Raw genomic sequence first — 21,053 nt, 5'->3', positions numbered from 1 at the left:
GAGATTATGAATTCCTAGTAAACAGATTGGCCTATAGTAATTTGAACCTAAAAGATCTCAGATCCACTCTTAGGGAATGTTAAATCAGGACACATCAGGGAAAAGAACTTCAGCTTTTTTTATATTTATACTACCAAGAGAAGAACAAATAGGAACAATTTTCTTTTCCTTCTTTCTTCTTGAAAAGAGAATATAGTCACTCATTGAGCTACAAAGTTATCTTTTCCGTATTTAAATAGAATAGTTAAAGCGTACATAATACCGTCCCATTCTTATAAATTCTTGAGTCCACATTTGTTAATGGAATTACGAATTTTTTGGATTTCAGAAAGATAATACAGTGCATGTCCCGTTTATTATGTAAAATCCATAGTTGTGCAGCAGAACATTGGAATAGTTTTATCAGGTGGGAGAAATAAAGACTAACGAACCTAACATCAAGTCAGGTCAAGTTCTGCTCCCAGTTGAGTGTTAGAGCCAAGCTTACCAAAACACTTGTGGATAAGGGGTTGTAATTTCTTTGTAACCTTCACTTTGTGATCTACTACTTTAATTTAGCATTTAATGGTGTACATATTTCACATGTGGCAATTATATCAAAATAATTATTATTCGATGACATATAATGTTATTATATTAGTATACCAAAATTTATTAAATCATTCCCCTAATGATAAGTGGAAAAATGGACTTCCAAATCTGACTATCGTAGGTAGCACTGAGTAAAATATGTTTTTGTTTTAACATTTTGTTTATGTTGAATAAATTCCTTAGAATGGGTAAAAGTTCATTCAAAGTTTTCACCCATATTACTCATAACTTTCTAAAAAGTTTGATTTTGCAAGGTCACTAGAATGAGTATACCAGCTTCTCTATACCCTCAGAGACAATGGGTTGGTTATAAGCATTTATTTTTTTTAAGGGGGAAGGGGGAGCGTGCTGCTTTAGACAGTGCGCCCATGTTAAAGTGACTTTAACTTTCATTTATTTGGCCAGTAGTTAAGATAAACAGCAGTACTGATTGAAATACATTTTTGCGTAGTTGAACTTTTATTGTCAATTTGGGTATGGAACCTGTCATTTTCTGTGCTGCACAGAGAGCCCCTTGCTCTGGGGTGAGAAGTGAGAAGCAGCAGGGGGATCACAGTGTGGAGCCAGAGTTTGCACCTTACTTTATTACAGACACATCTGCAAAACACATCTTCTCTGATCTCAGCTTCGTGTATTTTCATCATCATTTCACACTGTTGGGGGGGAGAGAGTCAGTAGAACCTTTGTGGCAGTGAGTCGTAAGCATCTTAAACATGTTTAACCTCTTTGCCTTAGCAATTCTTTAGAGATCGGTCAGGGCATAATTTAAGAGCACATATAGCTGTACTCAGAGCTGTTTATCACAGCGTTATTTATTTTTAAAATATTTAAAATGTTTATTAAAAAATTCAAATATTCAACATTAGATCAGCAGTTTCATTTAACTTTTTACATAATAAATACTAGGAATTATTTTGACCATTAAATTTACTTAAGTTATTTAAGTGAGAAAATCAGGACACAGACTTGTCTGTATTATTTCAACAATGTTAAATACACAGAAAGTGATTGGAGAAAGAGGTCCTCAACTGTTAATTGTGATCCTCCCTGAGTGGTGGGGGTGATGGCTATTGCCTCTTTCCTCCTCTGTTCCTTTTACTAGCTATCAGTTTCCACAGTGAATTTATATTAAATCTAAAATCAAGGAAAAAGCCAAATAAATGCAATATATAACACTACCAGTAAAAAAACCACCTTTTTTAGAGATTTGCTAAATTTCATTCAAGTTATCTGACATTACGTAAGTATTTAATATACACATTACTGGAAGAATAACAGTTTTGTTAGTCAGACTCATATAAACAGTGACTATCTCTTATCATATTTATCCAAGAGACTCTACTTCAGTCTAACGGAGTCATTGTTATTTGTTTGAATTTTACTTTTTAAATACTTTTGGGTTGTACAGACAGTCCCGTAAGTAAATATTGGGATTTGTAGATGAAGCCCAGATTCCCTTTGGCCTGTATATCTCGGTCAAAACACAAAAATATTAATTTTTTCATCAAAATTCATGGTATACTGCAAAAAATATCCATCCAAGTTTACCCAGATAATCTCTTCATTAATCCAAAATGTATTCCTTAAAAATTTTTCCCATCTACTAAAAATCATCTTTAGATGCTATGAATACTCTACAAGGTCCAGAAAAATGTAAAATTGTCTATCATTGCTTACAGTCACGAGGAAATCAGCTGGCGCTCCCCACAGGCACACCCATTCGTATTTCTCCATGAAGACACGTGAAGGCAGCCAGGCTCCAAGTGTGTCCCACAGATCTCTGGGGGGTCCCAGACACCCTGTAAAGGGAGTCTTCAAGTCAGCACCCTTCATAATGATACCAAGCTGTTACTTCCCTTCCTCCCTGTGTTCACGCTGGCCCCGAGGGTGCAGAGAGAGCAGCAGGGGCTGTGAACAGCCAGCCCCGGAGCACAGGTCCAGGCATTGGCCCCACACAGAGTTGTATCCTTCATCGCCATGCAGTTGTGGTTGTCATTTCACACGCACACCCCACTGTCACTTAAGATGATCCCTAATTAAGCATTGAAAATTTTTAATTGTTTTCCATCTTGACCTTTGAGTCCACATGTCTTTCCTGTTCTGTGTGCTGGGCTGGGAGGCCCACGGAAACACCCTGCCGCGTACTGACTCAGGATGAAAAGCGCTTTAGCAGCTGGTTGGATTGTGAGCTGAACTAACCGTATTTTTCACAGAACACCGTTTTACTCGAGAAACCAACCAGCTTATTCAGACGTGGGCATTGGACAGACTTTATTTAGAAAAGAAGTGAAGTTAGCCAGCCAGTCACTTCAGGGAAAATACGGGAGAGTATTTGTTGCCATTGATAAAGCTTGAGCTTTGAAGTGAAAATCAAAATGTTAGGAAATCTTGTGATGGCCCACCACTGTGAGCTCGTCAGCTTCCCAGTTCTTAAGACTTCCCTGAGAGGTGAAAGAGACACTCATGACTGTGATTTTCTTAATATGGTGTAATGAAACATGCCAGCATTCGGAAGATCTCATTACTTGGTCACCTGCCACGTTCCTGTGACCGGTGCCTGGTGGTACAAAACAGTGGTTGGGGACAAGATCCATTCTAAGTCCAGGGAAAGCCAGTGAACTTCAGTGTAACAAAGTATAAAAAGTTCATTGGTAGGCTTTCTATGACACAGTGAACTAATTTTTTTAAAACTACCACTTGTCAAGTTTTGGTATAGTAGCAAAATATCTGCAGTTATCTGAAAATATTTTGTTAAACTGCTCCCTTTCCAACAACAGTTTTGTAAAAGGCCAGATTTTCTGTATGTGCTCAGCCAGGACAATCTATAGTAGCAGTTCAAATGAGAGGCCAGTGAGTATCTCACGGTCTTTTATTGAGCTATATATACTAAAATGTGTTAACATGTAATGGGTTTATTATTGGTATTTTTAAATGAATGTTTAAATAAAATATTTTTTAATTTTCTCAGTTTTACTTTCTCATATGGTAAGCATTAATAACTATAACCCACATAAGCAAGATCTGTTTGGCATCCTCAAGAATCTTAAGATGTGTGAAGGGATTCTGAGACCAAAACAAATTGAGAATTTCTGCAAGGTCTGTAACCCAGTGTGGTCCTGGAGGTCACCTGTGCTGCAGAAACTACTGGTCAGTTACCCCCCCACCCCCCGCCCCAGATCAGAACCTACAGTCAACGAAGATCTTCAGGTGATCTCCCCTATCCATTAGAGAAGCACTGACTTCAGGAAGTTACGCAAGCAGCCACGGGCAGGGGAGTGCTGTGCCACGGTAGTAGAAATCCAGCAGGAACGTGAAAACACAGAGAAAGAGCCCTTCTTGCCCCAAAGGGCTCCCCTCTTCTCTGTCCTCTGTTCAAGTATTTCCTCTTAGGAGTATATTCTAGATATTCGAAATTGGCTGGAGGTTTAATAGAAATCTGGGCTTAGAGAGAGTACCCTGGTCACTCAGGAAAAGACCTAACGGAGACATGAAGCCTGCGGCATTACTCAAAACCTTCTGGAGCAAAGCATGTCTGTCTAGGCAAGTGCCTGGTACTGAAAGATTTTACAGTGTCCTCGCCTCATCTCTGCTTTGCTCTTGGCACTAACGATAACCACCACTGGTATAAACTTAAGGTAGAAAAATGTAGACAGAAAGAATCCCCCTTAAATTGTATGTTTCTCTCAAAAGCAATTTTCACCTTTTCATTACATCTTCCCTTTGGATACCTAGATCGTTCTGTCACTAAGCGTCTGTGTGATCCTGTCCACGCAGACGGCCACTGGGCACCGCCTGTGGAAAGCATTTGTGAAATGACCAGCCCGTAGCGCGGGCAGAGGCAGACACCGTGTACGTTCTTAGTGGGGTTAGTTGTTCAGTCTGAAGTTTGTGACTAAACAAACTGTGTTTAGATTAAGTGCACAAGCAGACAGTTCAATGTAAACTGTTGTAACAGAATCTTCAGTTTCTAAGCCCTAATAACTCTTTATTTTCTTCTTGTTTTAGGGTGAATCTGTAAAATATTTCCTGGATAACTTGGATAAACTTGGAGAAGCAGTAAGTTTTTGTTTATGTTTGTTGCCATTTGAAAGCAGTAGCCAGGATATTAGTGGGGAGGTTTAGCAAAATTATGTATTAAGCTGTTTGCTTCTTCCTTTTTCCCAGTGGCAGTATTCCGACTCTTGCTGCTGCATTTTGTTCTCCCTCTGTGATCAGATCTCTGCCATTTCCCTGAGGAGTGCCCCGCCCACTGGTTCATGTGAAACTGTTTAGAGAAAGAAGTTTATGTTTGAAGATGAGATTGCACATTAGCTGTTCTACTTCAGGGTCTTTTGTGTGCGTGTGTGTGTGTGTGTGTGTGTGTGTGTTGGGTTTCAACAGAACACAGTGGGTTGATTGGTTTCAAAATCTTTTAGCAAACAGTATTTTTCAGTTCAGAAAAGGCCTGCTGAAGAGACTTCACGAAGTCGGAGAAGGAGTCGCCCTTGGAAAGAGAGTGGATGGTTTTCCTCTCGGCTGGCACTCCGGCTGGCTCTGGGCCTCCTGCAGACACGGCAGCTGCTCTGTGTTCTCTGGGGTGGACTCGGGCCAAAGACTGGAAGAAAGGTTGCTGTGCTCAGAAAATGTTTGAGAGTCACTGCCCTAGAGTCAGATGTTACCCTTCTGGACTTACCGAAGCATTATTTGTCTCCTCTTAAAGCAGATTTCTGTAATACATGTTCATATAATCATATGGGTTCTTTGGGATTCACTTTAAAAATAAAACTGAAAGAAAGCACAAAATGGGAAACGCATTGCAAGTAGGAAAGTGGCATACTAATATATCCAGGACACGTGAAAATGTACCTTCTTTTTGCAAGGTAATTTTTACAGTCCCTTATTTCGGATTTTGCTACATTGCACTTGTCTGCCCTTCAGCCAGTGTGTTTTTCTCTTGCCTCTTTTCTAGACATGTGTGTTCCAGAAGTTGGGATCTCCATATTAATGGGTTCTTACTCGCTCAGTCCACATTAGTGAAACTTTGTATTCAGACTTTATTTCATTGTCTCTTTTCCATCTGGTTAGATTGTGAGCCTTAAAAAAAAAGTTACGTATGCGCCAAATGGAGAGAGCCCTAATAAGAGTTATTTCGTATTTTCTAATGCAAATGGTGCTGCTTTGACCTCTTCTCGCTTTCCCTTTTCAGATAAGCTTTCCTTGAGCGCACCATGCAAAGTAGGTCCCTCCTCTTGTGTTCAGTATCAGCCCTTGCTTTACTCAAAGATCGTTGCTCTTTCCGCAGTTGGCTTATTTATTTATACGTTTACTCGTCCTTTACCTCCCTCTTGCCATGAGGGCAAGGACCTCACCTCTGATTGTGAAGAGTTGAGTTCCTGAGGCCTAGTGACAGTGTCTGGCATACAGTAGGCACTCAGCAAATAGGGAATGAATGACATTTTGAGTGAACGACTTTGGGCCAACTTTAGTCAATCTGTACTGAGTGCTGTGATCAGTAGCTAGGTGTAAAGGAGGGAGGAGTAAACCCGCTGTGCCACAGATGGGCCATTCCTGCTGTGCATGTCGGACACGTCCCAGGATTGCATTTGCTTCTCCGTCTCTCAGTGAAGTACCCGGGCCATTGAAGCCCTGCTGTGTGCCCAGCCCCATGACCCTCTGGGAGGTGGAATAGCTCAGGGGTCAACGACATGGGCTCTGCAGCCAGACCACCTGGGTCCCAAGCCCAGTTCCCTCACAGACTGGCTCTGTGTGACCAAAGGCATCTCTAAACCTTAATTTCTTCGTATCATGGTGCATAGTAAGAGACCTTATAGGGTTATGGGATGATTACAGGAAATAAACTCCATGTCTTAGTCTGCTCAGGCTGCCATGACAAAATACCATAGACTGGGTGGCTTCAACAGTAGACATTTACTTCTCACGGCTCTGGAGGCTGGAAGTCTAAGAAGAAGGTGTTAGGACTTTCTTCCTGGCTTGCAGACCATGGCCTTCTCTCTGGGGCTTCTTCACATGCATACACATGGAGAGACAGAGATCTCCTACTCTTCTTATTAGACCACCAAGACTATCTGATTAGGACCCTACCCTATGACCTCTTTTCACCTTAGTTATGTCCTAAATACAATCACTTTGGGGTTAGGGCTCCAGTATATGAATTTTGGGGGGACATAGTTCAGTCCATAGCACTCAGTAAGGTATTCAGAACAGTGCCTTGCATGTCGTAGTAAGTGCTCATTAGCGGTTTTGTTCTTTGATCCCTGTTTTTAAGGAGCTCATTCTAGTTGGAGACAAAATTATAACATACATAAAATGAGCAGAGGGCAATTAAATGATACTCGTCGTAAAGATAGTATTAGTCCATTGAACGGAGCGAGAGGTTCCGGCTGGAACATTGGAGCTAACCCACAAGAGTTAGTGGATCTGAACTGTCTGAAGGCTGAGATGGATTTAGGTATGTGGAAAGAGGAGATGGCGGCCCACCAAGATGGGGACAGCTGGCTGTGTTTAATGTTAGGAGGCACATCTGTCTGACAAAGGACCTGTGACGTTCTTGGCTCTAACTTACAACAACAGATTTCTGGAAGGCAGTAGCTTGGGTCTGGACGCATTGTTCATTGTAGTTGCACAGTCGTGCAAGTGAATGGTCGTGTAATGGTACCAAGATGGGCTGCTTTGGGCGGGTCTCGACACTAGCCTCTGTGGTAAGCCTGGACAGTGTAGAGCAGAGTCTGCCGGTTCCAGAAAACAAGGAGTAAAGAGGGTCATGAAAGCTAGTCGGCAAAGTTCGGCTCAGATACAGTGAGGAACCTCCCCATAAGTTCTGAGGTTATGATGTAGAAGGGGGAAGAAGGGGGAGGAGTGGCCGCCGGGAGACGCGGCCACCCGGCCGGACCACATGGCGCGGACACTGTATGCCGGGCCCGGTTCCCAAGCACTTCCCCCGTTGAACTCACTTAGCCCTCACATCCCCCTTGCGAATGTTACTGTCTGTATTTCACAAATGAGGAAGTGGAGACGCAGCAGGATTAAGTGACTTGGCCAGGGTCACACAGCCAGACTGTGGCGCGCTGGCTCCAGAGTTCACACTTCTCAAACCACTGGTGTTTTGCCAGACCGGTTAGCACTTGATTACGTTGTCCTGGTCTTGGAGCTTCATAGGAATTAGCCTTTAGCTTCCTAACCAGATTGTTAGCCTCTAAGTGAGGCAGTTAGAACTTGTAATTTTTATGGAATTAGAAAATTAGAAAACAACGACTCAGGGCTGGCGTGTTTCTGCGGCAGCTGGCAACGTATGCACGGCGTTTCTGGAAAGCAGTTGGGCTGTAAGTGTCCAGGGTCATCAAAATGTTCATAACCTTTGACCTCATGATCTTATTCCTGGTTATTTAGTCTCAGGAAGTAGTCGAAAGGGGGGGGAGGGTGAGGGAATATGTGTGTGAGAATTTTAGTTGCAGAATTTTTATTAAAGTAAAAAATTGGAAACAACTTTAGTGAACACTAGTCGGGGAATGTTTATGTAAATTACAGTACGTTCATTCATTGGGCATATTTATTTATACTCCTCTGAGGCGAAACACAACCGTATCAGCATGTGTAACAGTTGATGGTGAAACGTTAAGCAAAAAAGTAGGGGCAGGCTGCAAATTGTGTGGGTGTGCTGATTATAGGTAAAGTAGTTAAGTATGTGAACAAAAGCTAAAAGGAGGCCTGGAAACACTAACATGTTTTATGAAGGCCTAGCATTGTTTAATAAACGGTTGTGGATTTCAGGTAACTGAGAACTGCCTCCTTTTTTTTTTTATTCTTAACTCCATTGCACCATTTTGAGGAAATAATCACATTGTACTGAAATTTCAAAATTATATTACACTATTTGGAAAAGCATAAAATACAGCATTATAACAATCAGCGTTGTTTTAGAATCTTGCCTTGATTTAAAACAAATATTTTGACCTGGACGATGAGCATTAAAAAGCTCTCCTGTTCCATGTTGCCAAAGAGCTAAGTCAACATTCTGGAAGAACAGTAGCCTGAGAAGAAAGAACCAGTTATACTGCGTCCGGAAGCCCGCCGTCCGGGGTAGCCGGTGACTCGGGAGACCAGCAGCTTCTGTCTGTCCGGGGTCTCGGAGCTGACTGGTCCCGTTCACAGAGAAGGCAGGGGTCTTTGCATAAGCGCTCCCCCTGAGGCCGCTCGGCCCCCTGTGGTCACCTTCACTTCAGGGGCCGAGGCGCTGACAGAGCGACTACTCGCGCCGGAGGTGAGAAGCAGGAGCACAGCTGCTTGGGCTGGACCCTGGAAGCAAACCTGGGAGGCAACCCAAGTAAATGCAGTGCGTTGGCTGCAGTAGAAGCGGCGTTTGCCACGCGCGTGGTGTGGCCGCGGTGGTCATGTGGAGCGACCGTTGTGGGAGCTCTTCGTTGTGAAGGTGGGGCCCAGGAAAGGAGCGTGTAGAATGAGCTAGAGAGAGTTAGGCAGAACCTTGCCCTGGGAGGCAACCTTGGGGAATTGGCATTTCAGCCCTCCTGGCTTTTCACAGAGAGGCAAGCGGCAGGTGGGTGAGTGAGCAGTGAGGTCTCCGGGCGGAGTGGAGGGGGGTCGGTGAGGGGTGACAGTAAAGGTGGCTACACGGCGGTGGGCGGGGCGATGGGGCACCTGGTGGGGAAGACTTCAGTCTGCAGGCATTGCAGGAGTAAAAAACGTAGAATTTGAACCAGTCTTGCTACCCTAACATTTTAATATATCTTGGTGTTCTGTAGTGAGAATAGTACTGACGCTTCAATGCAGCCAGGAGAGGTCATTAAAAAGATAAGTTTGTGGGGCGCATGGTTGGCTCAGTCAGTTGAGCGTCTGACCTCAGCTCAGGTCATGATCTCTGATCTCGGGGTCCTGGTCCTGGAATCGAGCCCTGCCCACATCTGCATCTGCATCCGGGCTCTCTGCCTATCAGGGAGTCTGCTTGTCCCTCTCCCCTTCCCCCTGCTCATGCTGGCATGCTCGCTCGCTCTCAAAGTTTTCAATAAAATCTTTTTTAAAAGTAAATAAATAAAAAGGTAAGTTTGTTAGTTCACTCAGCCAGTTAGTTCATTAGACTTTAATTACGTCTGGGTTACTGAATGTAAAGCAGTTTTTTTTCTTTTCCAGGATTACATTCCATCACAACAAGATATTCTGCTTGCCAGAAGACCCACCAAAGGCATTCATGAGTACGACTTTGAAATCAAAAATGTTCCTTTCAAAATGGTTGATGTGGGTGGTCAAAGATCAGAGAGAAAACGATGGTTCGAATGCTTCGACAGCGTGACGTCAATACTTTTCCTTGTTTCCTCAAGCGAGTTTGACCAGGTGCTTATGGAAGACCGACTGACCAATCGCCTTACAGAATCTCTGAACATTTTTGAAACAATCGTCAATAACCGGGTTTTCAGCAACGTCTCCATAATTCTCTTCTTAAACAAGACAGATTTGCTTGAGGAGAAAGTGCAAATTGTGAGCATCAAAGACTATTTCTTAGAATTTGAAGGGGATCCCCACTGCTTAAGAGACGTCCAAAAATTCCTGGTGGAATGTTTCCGGAACAAACGCCGGGACCAGCAGCAGAAGCCTTTGTACCACCACTTCACCACTGCTATCAACACGGAGAACATCCGCCTCGTTTTCCGCGACGTGAAGGACACCATTCTTCACGACAACCTCAAGCAGCTCATGCTACAGTGACGTACAAAAGACTGGCCGTTTCAGTACCTTCTGTCCTTTTGATTGTTTTCTGTTTTGTTGTGTTTTTTAAAATAGCAGTTTACAACAGGAATTAGAAAAACCTTGATTCTGAGTTTAACTTCTTGGAAATCTTAGTCCTCCTTCTGCGGACTTCGGTGTGTGGCCGAAAGCTGCTGAATAACACATCGCCGATACCTGTTGACATTCAGCCTTTGATCTTTTCACTGTGGCTTCCCTTTGAGGGGTTGTAGTTTCCTGCCAAACCTCTGACTAGATAGAGTTCAGGCTTCGGCTTTTTCCACCTCTCAGCCTGAATCTTGTAGTGCCAAGTGTGGAAGGTGTCCTCGAATCTTTATTGGTATGAAGTTAAGGATATTCAGTTCTAAAACGGGCAAGGTCCCTTTTATCTGCCCTGTGCACGGCAGCGACACTTGTGCCTAGCTTTATGGTGACCTTGTTGGAAAGGGCTATGGAAAAAAAGTCTGATCTTGGGACTGGCATTCTATAGCTTTACCCAGATTTAGCCTTCGTGTGTTTTTAATTGCTTATATAGTGACAGTTGTTTAGTTTTAAAATTTCTGTGGTTTCTGAAGGTAATGTTCTTAGTGTTTTACAGTTTACATAAGGATTCCTGGTCTGATGCTAAGGGAGGTTCACAAATGGTACGGGGGCAGGGGGAGGGGAGCAAGAGGCAAGCCAGTGCCCTACAGAGTATTTGATGCAAAGTGATGAGTGAAATATAATGTGCCCTTTTCATCTTTAAATATCATGTACTAAATGTGCCATATGGGAAACATTCTGGCCATAGCAGCAACCAGAAAAATTGCAAGTCACTTGATAACAGAGCTTTCTGAATAAACGTACCCTTTCCAGGATGTTACATGCTTTACGCTCAGACTTGCACGTCCTGTCTCGGGGGATTTGGGTCCTCAGCGCAGAGAAGCATTCTGCCATCACCGACATCTTTCTTTTGTTCTCCTGTCTGTTCCCATCAGCTCCAGCTGTGGCATTTACTGGAGTTCGTGTTTATTTGGAGCTTGCCAAGGGCAGTGTTTTCCTGTCAAACAACTCAAGAAGGCATTACTTGAGATTCCTGTTCATTCTTGGTGTGTCTCTAAGATACACGTACATGTTTTTATCATTATTGCGTATGAAATTCTGGCTTTACTGAGGTACATTTTTAATGTCTTGAGGATACTTTTAAGAATAAGTCGTAGTTTTTTTAGTTCACACCGAAAGATGATTACATTTGACCTCTCCTCACCACTTCTGAGATGAAAGTGTACCCTTGAAGCAGCTGTGTGATGACAGTGTGGTCATGGGGAGCTCCTCAGAGGGGCTGGTTCGCAGTACTGAGCGAATGCCGCCTGCCGGGTTGTGTGTGGTGTTAGACCGGGCCTGGAGAAGCAAGTGTCCAGGGCCAGTGACAGTTGGGAAAATCTGACAGCTTTTCTTTTTCCTGAAAATTGTGATTAAGACTGTGATATCTGTCACTTTACTGTAGAGCTGTGTTCTCAGGTATTCCATTGGCTAGAAGGTCCTTGAAAGATTGGCCAACATTACAGATCACGCAGCCTTTTTCCAAGACCCTGGCTCTTGGTCTGTCTGCTGTCTAGTGCGAGAGTAGGGCTTTTCAAGGAGCTAACCAGGGATTGTTCTTAACCATTCCTGACTTATCTTGCATTTGAACTTCCACCATCATTTTATCCATAGTAACTTGCAGTGTGTCCACGCCTTGGTCATCCTCGAGCTACAGACACGTAGCCCAGCATCATAACGCAGGCCTTCGTAGTATATAGTTCATGCATGTTTGACTAGTTCTACATCCAGTGCTTCTTGCCAAAAAGAATATAGTGTTTAAATTTTAAATTCACAGAATTAGAATAACTTCAGTGCTAGTGAATGTCTGAATGCGTGCACAGTGACATTTGGACTTTTTGCTGGAGAGTCTATGTGTAAATTACTCAAAACAGTTTAACCGAATGGCTCAAACCATTGAACTCCAGTGAAGGCTAAAGGAAGTTCCCTGTACAACAAGGAAACTTAGTCTTATTTAAGTTATGTTTTAGATCCGTGATATAAACCATACATACCGCCTGACAAAGCAGCAGTCACCAAGTTGTTCCATTTTGACGACCACCAAGAAATGTTCAAACACCAAATAGATGTGGTATTAGTTGGGGTATTTGTGATTTTCTTTCCTGATGTTTGTGATGTCTCACATGTCTCAACGTTCTTTTAAAATAAAATCTAGACTCTACTTTGAGGCAGCAGATTACTTGTCCTGAATGGCAGGCTTGTTTAGACAGCGGAAGCGTGAGGCTGCTTCTGAAGGCTTTGGCTCACATTTCCTGTCGACTGTATTTTAAAACCATTTGAAGGAGTCTTAATACCTGAATTATGAAAGCTAGATCCTTTTGAAATACCACTATATGAAGAAGGAGATGAAATTTTCTGAACCAAATTGAGAAGGTGCTCATTGCTGTCACTATGCCAATTTCCCCTCATCTCTAAAAAAGTGGTTTAAAGTTCTTTGGTCTGTTTGCTTTTTTAAGTCTTCATGATTATGATTTGGAATAAAATGTGCCTAATTCTCTTATTACATTGTGTTCCTAAATCCAAATGTCTTCTCATTGAATTCTTAAGAAATGTCACGAAAGTGCCCTCATTGGCCTTGAAGAAACGTATACTATACAGAGTTGCCTTATAAATCGGAGAACACCACAAATGTAGGCCTTGATTTTTTTATAAGGAGAAGGTTTTGCCGGATGTTTTCCGAGGACCCACATCATGTAAGGCTTGCCTCTGCCACTTCAATGTTATTTTTCTCATGACCCCGAATCGTTGATTTCTGTCAAACATCGTAGGTCCGCGAGGTCGTCGCTGCAGCGTTGCTGTGGGCAAAGGTGCCCAGGAGCTGGACGGCAACCGCAGCAAGAAGGCCAGGGGAATGGCAGCGATCGCCCAGGTCTGCTCTGTTCTCTTTGAAGCGGCACCGGCGCGTCTTACACAGTGAAGGTCCTCTGGTTAATCTCTCAAGTTGAGGTGGTTTAGGGAAATCCTTTTTTCAGCTGGTGGCGTTGGTTTAAAGTAGCAGGAAGTCAGAGTACGTCAGTACCAGAAATGGTTAGAAGTATTGATTGAGATGCAACGGAAATCATACGCCCTGCCATTTTTTTGTAAGAGAACATGAGTAAATCTGAACTTCCAGCCTGTACCCAAGTACTTGTATTTATGCTTTTGATACAAATGTATTTCCAGCCTTAGTACACATAACCCGGTTATGCCTTATTTATGTGAAGAATAAAGTTACCAAGTCATGTTCTGTTATGTTCTGAAATTCAAATCACTATTCAGGAAGGCCTCAAATTGGTGCTTTCATTATGTAATGATCCATTTAGACAAAACCCCAAACCAAGCCATTTGAAACAAGTCTCTCTCCATTGCAATTTGTAGCAATGTTATTTCTGTCTGTGTAATAAGAAGGCTAAAGATCAGTGTTAACTCTTAATTTCTTGTTCGAATCCATGAAATCATGCCTGTAAAGCTCAAACATTTGTAACAAACTCCCCAATAAATCTAGAGAAAGTCGCTCTGTTACCTTTTTATTGCTTTTAGTTTAATTGAAGGAATCAAGCACAGAAAGCTTGCATGTGCCTTTTTCAGGCGGAAGTTTGACTTGGTCCTTCCCCATCGCTTTCCCATCATTTCCGCATGTTCGGTTCCATCCGTCGGATATGCACGTGGTGTGCCGCTTCCCTGTACGGACTGATTTTCTTTTATTGATAGGATGCAGGCTGGCCTTTCAGCCTAGAAAAGCATGAGGACCGGGGGTTGGGGGGAGGGGAGATTGTACGAGAGCGGGTGTGTATGGGTCTCCACAGTCCAAATAAGGCAAAGGTATGATACATATGCATTATTTTATGGTACGAGGTTAGGACTTGATAAATTTATACTAGAAATTGAAGTATAAGTCTACACCTGAACATTTTAAACAGGTCGGACTTCATGGCTTTTTCAAGTCCCATCAAGGCCATGTTAGCCTTAGGCTGGTGAGTGATTATTAACGGCATCTGAAGTACAATGTTTGTACCACTAGCATTCTTGTGTCTGTCCTTGAATGTGTAGTTAGCACGTAAGTGAGTATGTTCATTCTTGGGGCGTCCGGGTCCAACCATCTGATTTCCAATGCCAGAGCTCATATGGAACAAAAAGAGGGAATGACGGCACAATATTTTCTGGGTTGATGGGAGGTTTGGGGACCTATCCGGATCTGCTGTTGATAAAAAAATTTCCAGATCAAAGTATGCTAGGACCCACTATGCATACATTTTCACTCTGTGGATGTCGTGGTAGAAATATGCCACTTCCTGGGTATCTGATTTAGGTTTCTATTTAGGAAGCTTGTTTATGGTATTTCTTGCCATAGTAAGTGATACGTGTGTCCTCAGTTATGCCCTTTTGATGGTACCAAGGGGAACAGAGGGGGCGGGTAAGGATTAATCCTTGGAAAGTATATGTAACAATGCAACAAACTACACCATTTACTCTCTCTTTACCTCTTACTTGAAAGCAGAATGGCAACATGTTTTAAATGGCTTTTCTGTCCCACTCTACTGTGATGAGAGCTCATTCACCACAAGAAGCCCTTATCAAAAAGTGTATTTTGTAACAACCTCACAGATGCTGTACCCAACAAAACATGATTTATATTAGCTTTGTAAAAAAGTATTCGTGGCTTAGGATTTTTTATACGTATTATATCTTTTTATAACTTTCCAGGAACTAAGAAGCACGTTATCTGATGTTGTAAATTTCTTTTTTCGGTCAGTGCTTTAGTTCAGGATTGGCAATAAATTATTTCTAAAGGAAGGTCTGAAAGTGGAAAGAATGGTTTGATTTTACGCAATGAGTTGCTAGTCATGAAGGCTTTTACTTTTGTACATATTTTGCAAAAATTTTGCCTCTTGCTATTAATATTTGCTTTGTAAAAATTACTGACATTTAATAAACATTTATAAACTATTCAATACCACGATGTTATTTAAACCAAAGGCTTGGTAAATGTAAAGTGCAAAGCAGATACTTAGTTTGAAAAGCAAAACCTAGTGACTTAAAGCACTGAAATCTCTCAGCAGATCAGCAATATTTAACCTTCCTATTAATCTGTAAACTTGTCCTTAACTAAAGATGGGGATGCGTGGACTTCATCCAAGGAAGCTCGCAGACACTTAATACGTTTGGCCACGGGAATGGGGGAAGGGGAGCCACTCCTTTCCTCTCCACTCCTCTTAAGATTGCTGAAACCGCACTAGGGTGTTTGGAGCTGTGATTTGTCCACGGGCGGGAGTAACGCTGTTAGAGGTCTATTGTGACAGAAGCGGTGTTTTAAAAACAAGCCCACGTATTACCACTCATTTTTCTGGTTTCAACAAACCTTATTTTAGATCGTGATTTACAGAAAAATTGCAAGGGTCATAGGTTCCCCAATACACTACACCCTTTAAACAGTTGCCCCCATTATTAGCTCTTCCCTTAGTCTGGTACATTTGTCATTAACAAACCAGTACTGAGACTTTTTTTTTTTTTTAAGATTTTATTTATTTGACAGCCAGTGAGAGAGGGAACACAAGCAGGGGGAGTGGGAGAGGAAGAAGCAGGCTCCCAGCAGAGCAGGGAGCCCGATGCGGGGCTCAATCCCAGGACCCTGGGATCACGCCCTGAGCCGAAGGCAGACGCTTAACGACTGAACCACCCAGGCGCCCCTGAGACTTTAACTAAAGCCCACATTTCATTCCAATTTCCTTAGTTGTTCCCCGATGTCCCTCTCTGTTCCAGAATACATCTGGAATTGTCCTGTGTTCTTCGGCTCCTCTTGGCTATTACAGGTTCTCAGATGTTCCTTGTTTTTGATGACCTTGGCAGGTTTGAGAAGGAACACTGATCGGCTATTTTGTAGACGGCCCCTCTGTTGGGATCTGTCTGCTTTTGGTTCTCGTGATGAGACTCGGTTATGTGTTTGGGGGACCGCAGAGATAAAGCACCATCCTCATCAAATCCTACCTGGCATACCACCCATCTTTTCCCTTCACAATTGCCCCTAAATAAGAAGTTGTTAACTTTTGGCATGTTCATACTTTTGCTAAACTGGCATATATCAAAAACAGCATGTACCTCCCTGAAGTGTAATGAAGGGCCTTTCCCCACAACCAGAATTGTACAGCAGGTGTGAATAAAGGTTCGGTGACCATGGCCCTGCCCCAGACTGGCTGGCTCCAGGCCTTAGCGGCAAAGAAACATTCTGTTCCAAGGTCTCACTTTGAACATCAGTTTCACTGTTGGTCCCAAGAAAAACGGAGATAGAAAGATTTGGACTGAGAAATATCTACAAGTCTACAAATATCTACAAATGTACCTTGAAAACAGGTCATTAAAGGCTTTCTTTGAAAAATTTAAGATCTTTTAAAATTGAAATTAAACTCACGAGCATTTGAATCCCCAAAAGAAGTCAAGAAGTCTTTTTTTTTTTTTTAAAGATTTTATTTATTTATTCAACAGAGATAGAGACAGCCAGCGAGAGAGGGAACACAGCAGGGGAGTGGGAGAGGAAGAAGCAGGCTCATAGCAGAGGAGCCTGATGTGGGGCTCGATCCCATAACGCCGGGATCACGCCCTGAGCCGAAGGCAGACACTTTAACCGCTATGCCACCCAGGCGCCCCAGAAGTCAAGAAGTCTTAAAAAAAAAAAAAAAGAACAACAAACTTTTTCCTGCTCTTGTTGGAAAAAAAGAACATCCCTTTGTCAAAGAAATTGCTGAGACTCCTGTACTGTCCAGTAAAATGTTTTGGCACCATCATGGTTAACTGGCATGAGACGCTCTCAAAATGACCTGTTCCCTTGCCCACAGTGTGGGTTATAGGAAGAGAAAAGAGAGACTTTGGTTTCAAGAAGGCCGGAAACTCAGAGTTCATAGGTTAAACCAGAGGTTTGTTTTGGTGATGGGAAATTTGGCAAATCCTCAAAAAAACAAATGGCCAAGGGCAGTGTTTTAAAATATATGCTGTAATTTTTCCTTAGAAATGAGTGGGGCAACCGAAATACAGTACTGCGGTTGCAGTAAGGAGCATCTACGAAAACACTGTGCAGCTCGATTTCACAAGGGTCCCTTTTCAAGTGCACCGAGACGACAAAAGGCTCAAACAAGGCTTCGATACAAACTAACCATTCAAGGCAGCTGCGTGAAGCTTCTCTGTTGGCCAAAAGACTATGGAGGGAAGTTGTGTCCAGAATTAACATTTATTCTGAGTGGAGGAGGGTGCTGGGTGTTCTTTACCCGTGGAGGTACGTGATAGGAAAATGGGAGCCACGAAGTCTTTTTAAAAGTTGGTCATTCTAGGGGCGCCTGGGTGGCACAGTGGTTAAGCGTCTGCCTTCGGCTCAGGGCGTGATCCTGGCGTTGTGGGATCGAGCCCCACATCAGGCTCCTCCGCTATGAGCCTGCTTCTTCCTCTCCCACTCCCCCTGCTTGTGTTCCCTCCCTCGCTGGCTGTCTCTATCTCTGTTGAATAAATAAAAAAAAATCTTAAAAAAAAAAAAAGTTGGTCATTCTTTTGTAATTAATTAATTACACTGCAGCTTTGAATTTCCGTCCAGGTCGAACATCGCAGAAGAGGGAGAACATGCTTATAAGATGAAACTGAAGGTCAAACTGCTGACCTTGGGAGTGAAAATGTATAGTTGGGTTTCTTTATTTTTCTAGGATTCTGCACGGACCATCCCAACGCTTGTCAGCCTCGTGGGATTTCACCAGCTGGCTTATTTTCACACCAGAACGAGTTCGTCAGAACTTCCTCCGGAGTAAAAAGCGCCTCACAGCCCCTATGGCTGGGCGACACTGGTGACGTCACATATTAGAGGTAATTCCGTACGTGCCGTCCTTGCACGCGCGCAGCGGGTTTGCGGTCTGGGGAAAGATGCTCCGGATCAGCGTGAAGAGGAGGACGACTGGCCAGGCTGAGAGCTGGCGGAAACGAAGAGCACGGTTCCCGCAGGCGCACCGGACCGCCTGACCCTGTCTGCAGCCCACGGGACGCAGTTCCGTTCAGCCCCCCTGCCCGACATTCAAGGCGTCTGGCGTCAGCCTCCCTTGCCAACCAGCCTCCCTTCCACCGTCGTCACCCAATTCGCCCAGCGCCGGCCTTCCCCCACCCCCTTCTGTCCGCTCGCTTTGCCCCAGGCCAGACCCTGCTGTCTTCAAGCCCGGCCCTGAAGAAGACCACGGGCTTCCCATCCCCGCCGAGACCAGGAGCACCTTCCCTCCTGTGACCCTGTCCCTTCTTACTCCCCTCCCGGGGCTCTTCAAGCCTTCCCTCTTGTCCTCGAGCTTTCCCCGTTCCCATCTCGCCCCTCTCCTGACGGTGATAGGAACGCATCCTTGCTCTGCAGAGGCTCCTGCTAAGCTCCCCGAGAGCCCGTCGGACACCCCTGACTGCCCGTGAGAGTGACCAACATGGCGACCCCTTCTCAGGAGACTCACCACCAAGGGAAGCCAGACTGTGGAGAAGTGGCTTCTGAGTCGACTGTCACTAGCTTCAGGAGGGACCTGATTCGACGGCCGATCTGACTGAGTAATGGCCTCCGTGTTCTTGCCTACATTCAGATTCTTGAAAGCCTTCTAGAAGATTCCAACATGTAACAAATTGTTTATGGAAGAATATAAGACTATTATAGTCTATATAGTACAAAGTTCCTATGAGAAGGTCTTTTTTTTTTTTCCCTCAAAAAAAAAGGGGAAAAAAAGGGGAGGATTGCAAGAGGAAAATTCTCTGAAGACATTACGGATAACTCAACAGGTTTTGAGAAAATGGACGCCCGGTGGTTTGTTATTTTTTCCCTGCATTCTGCCCTCAAGGGGCACTTCCCCGTCACAAGAACATGTTAGTCTTCCTGAGGTACTGAAAGTCAGGACCGGGCAGCCTCTGAAAGTCATGGGCACTTTCAGATTCACTTGTGCCATGACCACCATCTTAGTTCAGCCTGCTCTAGAAAGTACTGCAGACTGGGCGCCTCACGGATGACAAAACTGTGCTCCTCGCCGTCTGCAGACTGAAAGCCCGAGATCAGGACACGAGCGCGCTGGGGTTCTGGGGGGGCCCTGCTCGGCGTTGCAGACTGCTGGCTCCTCACCGGCAGGAAGAGCTGCTTGGCCCCTTTTTCTAAAGGTACTGGTCCATCCATCGGGGCTCCACCGTCATGACCAAAGTCCCCATCTCCAAATACCGTCACACTGGGCTTAGGGTCCCAGCGTGTGAATGGGGGGAGGGGAGGACAAACATTCAGCTCATAACAGTCACCAGAATGTCATCAGGATTGGCTTGAATCCAGCTTGATCTTCTGCTTTTTTTTTTTTTTTCTCCACGAAGAACCACTTTTTTCAGTGATCAGTGCAGAGATAAGGATCCAGCGGCTTCTAAGCATCTTCTCTTTCAACACCTTTTTTGGTATAAGTTTTTTTTCATATACTACGAAAAATGTTTGGTGAAAAACCACCCCTAATCTTACCCCTTGATCACAACTGCTGTAAATAATGATGATATTTCTGTCTAGTCAGTTTTCTCGGTATATGATTCAGGGACAGGTCATTAACATTAGTCCCAAGGATAATTGTTTTAAATAGTTGCATATTTCACTCAGTGCCTGCTTAGATCTTTCTGCTAGAACTTCTCGCCCAAACTGGAGATGTGAACGGTCCTGAGAACAGTAGCAATGATGACACCCATTTCGTTTTCAGATGCTTGCCTCTCAGATGACTTCAGAGCCTGACTTTTTCTCCCACACACCAGCGCGTGGGTCTGAAGTCCACCTATGTCCTCATAAATCCAACATCCTCGAAGGCCTTCCAGATTGTCGTGAGAGTTGGACCACACTTTATTCGAGGCACCGTAGGACAGAACAGAAAAGTCTAAAACTGATTCCATGTTGCACAGATCCCTGATAGTGTGTGAATAATTCTCCACATGGGGAAGATATCTCAAAATGTGATGGTAGATAATTTTATCCACTTAGTAATAAAAAAAAAAACAGCAAAAGTGATTTTATGTCTGCATTGTAAAATGAAGCTTTTAGTGTTACTTCTGTTTCTAGATTTAAGGGGTTTTTTTTACAATGAGGTTTGTGTGTCCAGGGACATTCTCTAGCAGGATAGGGCTTATGTCCAAGGATGTCCTCATGATGATTTATAAAAGCCAGCTCAAAACTCTCCGGGAGTGGCACCCCAAGGGCATTCGGCCACCAAACTTCAGGTTTTTTACCCGCCTGTGACTTGATCCTTATCTTTAGCCCAGTCCTCAAGTAACCAAGGTTTTTGTAACAACGTCCAAATAACATTCAATAAGCAACTGGAAAGATGCTCGACGTGATTGGCCATCAGGACAATACAAGTCAAAACCACGGTGAGGTACCACTTTACACCAATTAAGATGACGAGGGTTTTTAAAGAATGGGCATAAGGGTTGATGAGGATGTAGAGAAATTGGAACTCTCAGACCTCACTGGTGGGATTGTAAAACAGTATATAACTCCTTTGGAACACAGTCTGTCCATTCTTCAAAACGTTAAATATGGAATTACCAGACGATCCAGCAATTTCTGTCCTTGGTATAAGTCAGAGAAATGAAAACATACATCCATACAAAAATTTGTACATGAACGTTTATACCAGCATCATTGATAATAGACGAAAAGTGGG

General features: G+C 43.6%; 1 protein-coding gene across 1 annotated transcript in view; it reads left to right on the top strand.

Annotated features, from left to right (window-relative positions):
* GNA13 (G protein subunit alpha 13) overlaps positions 1–13,896 on the top strand; it is a 38,849-nt gene extending 24,953 nt beyond the window's left edge. Inside the window, exons 3-4 of the mRNA XM_045813934.2 lie at positions 4,597–4,647; positions 9,733–13,896. Coding sequence (XP_045669890.1) covers positions 4,597–4,647; positions 9,733–10,305 — 624 coding nt within the window. The 3' untranslated portion in view covers positions 10,306–13,896. The remainder of the gene's footprint in view (positions 1–4,596; positions 4,648–9,732) is intronic.
* Positions 13,897–21,053: the final 7,157 nt, after the last annotated feature.

This window comes from Ursus americanus, chromosome 23, assembly GCF_024610735.1.
Source record: "Ursus americanus isolate L20-20 chromosome 23, mUrsAme1.1.p, whole genome shotgun sequence".
Classification (NCBI taxonomy): Eukaryota; Metazoa; Chordata; class Mammalia; order Carnivora; family Ursidae; genus Ursus; species Ursus americanus.
The sequence above is the reverse complement of the archived record's forward strand: the minus strand, read 5'-3'. Positions and strand labels throughout refer to the sequence as shown.